This window comes from Aptenodytes forsteri, unplaced genomic scaffold, assembly GCF_000699145.1.
Source record: "Aptenodytes forsteri isolate BGI_AS27 unplaced genomic scaffold, ASM69914v1 Scaffold209, whole genome shotgun sequence".
In the NCBI taxonomy this organism is placed as follows: Eukaryota; Metazoa; Chordata; class Aves; order Sphenisciformes; family Spheniscidae; genus Aptenodytes; species Aptenodytes forsteri.
The window spans coordinates 1,775,613-1,782,447 of record NW_008795034.1 but is presented as its reverse complement, the minus strand read 5'-3'; the positions used below and the strand labels follow the sequence as shown (position 1 = coordinate 1,782,447).

The following is a 6,835-nucleotide window of genomic DNA, read 5'->3' as shown; positions in this document are numbered from 1 at the left end:
GCCCCACCCCTGCGCTTGCCCCGCGGCCGGAGGCTCCTGCACAGCCGCCTCCACCGCAAGCCGCGCAGCTGCCACCAGCCCCAGAAGAAGCCGCCCGCCCGCCCGCGCCGCAGCCGCCTGTCCAGCACCCGCCCCGGCCGCAGTCGCCGGTGCAGCCGGCCCATCCAAACCTCCCTCCGGTGCAGCCCCATCCGGCCTCTCAGAGCCTCTCGCAGCCACTCTCTGCCTATAACAGCAGCAGTTTAAGCCTCAACAGCTTAAGGTAGGCAAACGGAAACGCGTGTGCGCTGAAGCCCCGTGTCAATGCAGACTTGCTGCCTGGTGGTGATGCTTTACAGTGCCTGGAGGAAGCGGAGATGAATTAGCTAAAGGAGAGAAGTGGCAGCACATCACGTCCCATGGCTGGGAAATAAAGGGGACTTTGTGCATTTAACCTTAATTCCTTCCCTGAGCTGAGCCAGGATCACTTTATTTCTGATCTAGTGTTCCCATAAATGCCAGGTATTCTCGAGCACTTAGTTAATTTGCTTTTACTTTTCCTGCCTGTCATTGTGTACTCAGGTTTTTGGAGGGAACTTTATGCAATATAGACCAGGAGAAGAAAATCCCAATTCTTGCTGGTTGGGCTGCTCTCTGAAGGCTAACTTCTTTTACCCTCCCATCCCTGTAAACATCTGCTTTCTGCAACTATTGACATGCCCTAGAGCAAGAAGTACGTTACAGCTGCTGTTGGTCCTGCTGACAGCCTAGCACAAACAGGCTTGCACCAAATGACTTTAAAGCTTAATTTTTTCCTGCACTGCTGACACCTTGCAGTCTTCAGTGTTTTTCTCTTCACCTGGCCACAGTGAGATAAACCTCACCTTTTATAGGGGATAACAAAGATGAACAGAGAGATGAAACAACGTGTTCACAGGAACCCATGATGTCTCTGTGAGTCAGGGGCCTCAGGTTTCCCCTGCTCTAAGCTAATGCTGTCAGCACTGGGTCATCTTTCCCCAAATCTGAGCTTCCAGCAGACAGATGGTATCCTTTCAAGACCTGGTGAACCAGCATTATGGTTGCTTCGTGGTTTGACTAAAGACTGGGAGTTGTTTAAGACTTCCATTTATTTTGAACCAAATTGGTATTGCTTGTCTTTAAAAGTCCCTGTAATAGAAGCATGTCGTTACTTGAAATAGTGACAAGTAGAATTAAGCACTACGTTAATATGTTTTAAATACTCAGTAGGAAATGAAACCTGAAAAATTGCAACCAGTGTAACTGCAAATATTTATTTTGCTGACTCGTCTTATCTCTCTCTGTATTGGGGGGGTAGAGAGAGGCATTAACTGTACAATAAGCATATATCTGTTGTTGCCTTCTCAACTTTGTTTCGCATTTTCTGCAGTCTTCCATCTTACTAAGTCATAGCAAAAGAATTAAACTTTTATTAATGCAGTGATCAGCGATGACTGATTTTGAGCTTCATTTGCCTGAAAACATGAATCAGAAGCAGTGATGTAGAAAGGGCCTGATAATTAAGTAATGAATGCACAGGGCTGATTACTCCTTTGCGTGTCATTCCCGTGTTGTTGGAGGACAGAATATCAATCTCTTACAGAGATGGAGAATATGTCTCGGGTTTTGGTATGGAGAGATCACAGGAAATAAAAGGTACTAGAAAAGGTGCAGCAGGTGGTTGGAGAAAGGAGTATCACAGTGGTATAGCTATAAAAGCAAAATAGTAACTTGCATTTGTAATATATAACTTACATTAGTAATGTGTTTAACGTGAGCCGTGCATAGCTTGGTGGGGTTGTGTATGTGTACGTTTGGAGCTTTTCTCTCTTCCATGCAACGCTTAATTGCTTTTCTTTTCATTAACAGCAGCAGCAGAAGCAGCACTCCTGCCAAGACTCAGGCTCCTCCTCCACACATCTCTCACCATCCCTCAGCCTCACCATTCCCCCTGTCTTTACCCAGCCACAGCCCGCTGCATACCTTCACGCCCACCCTCCAGCCCCCCGCACACCCACATCACCCCAATATGTTTGCCCCTCCTACGGCTTTGCCTCCTCCACCTCCATTGACGTCAGGGACACTGCAGGTTCCAGGACACCCAGCTGGTAGTACTTACTCAGGTAAGAGACAGATGGGTCATGGCCCGAGCATGTCTAGCACAGTGTAGGAAGCCAATTCTCTGGTTTTAGTCAGAACAATTCTTTTTGGTCCATTTGATGACGGCTGTTGGTTGGGTAGAGGCTATACTCATTGCTGAACGATTTAGAGTGATATCAAAGCCAAAAAACACCTAGACATACCCAATGACTTTTCTTCTGCCCTAGGAATGAATATTTTTGGAAGGCTGTGCTTTTTCCAGGTCTGTTTTTTTTCTCCCCGTGGTAAAAACACACTGGAGTTCATAACACGCCCACACAGAATCTCTGACCCCCTTAGCGAACATCTTTGCTGCAGTTGTGGTCTGTGCTCAGTGTTGCTTCCCTGGCTAGAGGGAAGGTCTCCAGTGGCTGTGCACACAGTGGTCCTGAGCTCGTGTACGTGCAAGATTGTGTGTGTGTGTGTAGGTGAGATGTAGAGATTTTTATCAGTGGAGAAAATTGTGCTCTTTTATACTTCAGCTGTGGGGAGATGTAACGTGTCTGTTCCTCCCAGGTCACTGAGAGGGAACTGGGGGAAGAAAATGGAGGATTATCAGTGTTGGAGTAACATCGTTTTGTGTCCATGCAGCAGGGTACTCATGTTAGCAGCAGCCACTCGAGGCTTACTCACTCCAGGTCACCCGTACCTCCTCACCTATTTAGGACTATGTCCCCGTCCATACAAATTTAGGGAGAACCCTCAGGTTAATGCTCAGAGGAATGCTGTAGTGAAGACAGGCTTGGTGAGAGAGGGGAAATGGAGACTTTCTTCTGTCTCTCAGGCCTTTGGGGAAGATCTGAGGGAGCTTTCTTACCCTGTACAGTGTCGTGATTTACCACCAGGAAGTTTTAAATACAGCGTTGCTACCACAGCCAGCAAAAAGTAAGTGGCACAAGGTCTGGAAAAGTCCCTGAGCTCATGGGGGATTGTTTTGCTGTTTGTATTTCAGAACAAGATCTTCTCCGTCAGGAACTAAACACGCGATTTTTGGCCTCGCAGAGTGCAGATCGCGGGGCCTCCCTGGGCCCGCCACCGTACCTGAGGACCGAGTTCCACCAGCACCAGCACCAGCACCAGCACACACACCAACACACACACCAGCACACCTTCACGCCTTTCCCGCACGCCATCCCTCCCACTGCCATCATGCCAACGCCAGCACCGCCCATGGTGCGTACCCCAGGCAGAAATGTGAGGATAAGTAGAGCACAACTCTATTCTTTATTACAAAAATTTAAGAATTTGCCAGGTTGCGGGGAAGGAGTACTCTGCTGCCCAGGTGTGGTTGGGTAGGAGAGGAAGGACTGTGCCTTCCTTGCGATTGTCGCATGTGCAGTAGGTTCAGGTGGCAGCACAGGGGCTGAGGGCTGCTGACTGAAGGATTGCCCGTGCTTGGGACTTCCCAGTGCTTGGAGTGGGGCACTCTGGTGCCTCCTCCTTTTTCCTGTCTCGTAAAGACCTTGTTTTACTTTGAAGAAAGAAAAATCCCAAACAGTTTCATTGGAAACTAATTTTCTGCACTTTTTTTCCTCTCTGTTGGTTGCCAAATAACAGAGGAGTAGTCTTCTATTTTACCAACAGGAGTAAAGCAAGGAACTATAAAGTAACTAGTTTGTGCTTTGATCCCTTTGCAGTTTGACAAATACCCTACAAAAGTTGACCCCTTCTACCGTCACAGTGTGAGTTTTATTACTCTGTTTAAAACTGACTTAACTGCTTTTCTGTGGTGGGTTGGGATCACCACTCAATCAATGGCACAATGTCAAATCTCTCCCTAATCATCACTCCAGGATTTACCATTATCGTTCTTGGTTGCTTTGGCTTTTGAAGGCTTGCATTCGTGGTGCTTGTTTCTGATAAAGATGCAGTATCGGCTTTTCCAATCAAAAGATCTCTTGCTCATACACCATTTGAAGACAGGTTTGATGTGAAAAAGATGAGACAGAAGAGCTGATTGTTACATGAAGCAGGAGAGAGCAGTAATTTCATCACTGTGTTTCAGTTGTGCCACAAGCCCTTAGACTGATGTTTTTCCTAAGAAACTTGAAATGAAATGACAAACTATCATACAAATCCTTCAGGGATAGGTAATCTAATAATTTTCCTAATATATCATATTTTGTTTTATAAAATCTGAAAACTTGTCTTATTCTTCAGATTTCAAAGGCACATCTGATCCACTGGGCTTGTTATGTTGTGAAAGCTCTGTTTGATGACAGCAACATGAATCCAGCTATGCACTAGATGTGTTTATTTAAGAGCTACCAAAAATACTATTTATTGAGATGAACTGATTTTTAATATTCCAGTTAATTGTAAAACTTATGCTCTTAAGGGTTTGAATCTACTGATTCATTTGCTGCTGAAATATGGGTTGCATTTCCTTCATCGTATTGGCAGAGGCAGGTATCTGGTTGAATATGATAAGAATTTCTAAATCCAATAGTGATATTTTGATGAGAGAAGGAGTACTGCATCAGCACTCAGAAATCTGCAAAGCACTTGGCTGTGTGTGTTGGTTTTGCTTAGAAGTGGAACTGGGCAAAAAAAACTGGTTAAGATGATAGTGTGATGCTTTCTGCTGTACCGATTAAACACAGTTCCTGCTAACAACTCATGCCTGTAGTACATGTGAATAGTCCTATTAATTTCTGACACCTCATTTGAGTAACTTTAACTGTATGAGTGTGTTTGCAGGATCAGAGCTCTAGGAGTATTAGGCAAACATTTAAGCCTATGATAATCACTTTTACTCAAAAGGGTAATGCTGCTCATTTGCATCGTTTGCAAGATTGCACTCTTATTTGCTGAGCTTTACTTGGATTCAAAAGATACGTTATCATCAATGTGGCATGTTGATTAAAGCAAGAACACGGAACTGGGAAATAGGTAAATGAATTTTAGACAAATAAAGCACAGAAGTCAACATGTAATACAGGAAACATTGCAAAAGTCTCCAACTGTATATGCTTTTCAAATTCAGTGACATAATCTCTTATAAATCTGGCAGTTACCTGAATTGTAAAGGTCATGGTATTACCCCCTTTAAAGTAAGGAAAGGCTTCACGTTGTTCTCTGTCAGCCAGTGAGCCATGCTATTGAACTTGGCAGAGCTCCACCTGCAGAGGTCTGGTCCAGGCCTCCCCTGCCTTTCCTTCAGGAAAGGTCTGTCCTTGTGAAGTGGTTGCAAAATAATCACTATTGCGTCTGTTGGATATTTAGCAAGCTAATACCAGAAGATCAACATGATGGCTACAAATTATATTGGAATAACAGTCTTTCTTAAACTACAGCAAGGCCATACTAGCCAGGGTATTTCAGTAATCTCTTCTACTATGACTATAGATTATATAGGTAACAGAGGAACTGCTTGCATCAGTTTCCTGAGCAGATGCAGTATCAAAAAGCACACTTGTGCTGGCATAAGTGTATACCCGATAGGGCTTTTCCTATTGTAGAAATATTGTGAAACTGTGGCACTTCCATAGACCTTTTCCTAGTGACAAGAGTTTCTACTATAGATCCACACCAAGAATTCAGATATCTTAAAAAAAGCTGGCAATGTTTTTAAAGCTTGTAAGTGAACTTTGCGGGAGAACAAGGTCTGTTTGAGAGTTAAAATCGATCTACTTTAGAATAGGAAACACAGCTCACATAGAAGCTCATGTAGAGATTTCAAAGTTTTGTTTCTTGGCATCTTTGATTTTACAGTCATTTCTGGGAGGGCCTTACTGTAGCCCAGTGAGGCATTACTTTTACCTACAGTTAGCGCTGGCTCTAGTTTAGCATTACATTGCCCGTGGCCCCAGGAAAGCTGTGGGTACTACGTTGTTCCCTGAAGAAAGCTAGAAGGGGAAAATGTTGCTCAAAAGAGAGGGAGAAAAAGGAAACACTGACTATGGAAGATGTATTTTGAAAGCTGGAGGAATTTAACTGATACAATGAGATCCTGGAGATACAATATTTATATTTAATTAATAATTCTGACCTTGAGGAAAGGTCACATTTAATTAACTTACCAGTTGTTATAAAAGTCGAAGGAAAGCAGTCCTTATTATTGGTCATAGCCAATAGAATATTAAGTATTATGTCTCTTTCCATCATTTGGAATTAGTTCATTACACACAGAATTAAATGCAGAAGACACTGGAGGATTTAAAACACATTTTACTCATTAAAAGTTATTGTAAATGAGGACATGTGTCTCTTAATGATCAAATGCCTACCTTATTATTGGTCATAGCCAATAGAATATTAAGTATTATGTCTCTTTCCATCATTTGGAATTAGTTCATTACACACAGAATTAAATGCAGAAGACACTGGAGGATTTAAAACACATTTTACTCATTAAAAGTTATTGTAAATGAGGACATGTGTCTCTTAATGATTTCTCAAATGCCTACAGTTCAGTATCAACTAATCTAAAAATGCTTTCTGCATCATTGAATGGAGCAGATCCAAATTAAATAGAAGTAAAAACAATAGAAACGTGTTATGAAAGGAGACTCAATACCATGCTTTTAAACCGAGAAAATCTTTTGATACCTCTAAAATACTGAAATATTTTCTCAGCTTTCAGTCAATATAATATGAATAAATGACCTTGCAAGATAAGCTAGTGGAAGAAAAAATTATTAAGAAAAGCACATACATATACCTGGCATAAACAAATTCATCAAAACTTCGCGAT

At 42.8% G+C, this 6,835-nt stretch overlaps 1 protein-coding gene across 1 annotated transcript in view; it reads left to right on the top strand.

The window, feature by feature from the left end:
- Positions 1–144: 144 nt before the first annotated feature.
- The window catches only part of AUTS2 (autism susceptibility candidate 2), a 28,356-nt gene continuing 21,665 nt past the window's right edge, over positions 145–6,835 (top strand). Inside the window, exons 1-4 of the mRNA XM_019471313.1 lie at positions 145–262; positions 1,870–2,123; positions 3,092–3,333; positions 3,777–3,821. Coding sequence (XP_019326858.1) covers positions 2,030–2,123; positions 3,092–3,333; positions 3,777–3,821 — 381 coding nt within the window. The 5' untranslated portion in view covers positions 145–262; positions 1,870–2,029. The remainder of the gene's footprint in view (positions 263–1,869; positions 2,124–3,091; positions 3,334–3,776; positions 3,822–6,835) is intronic.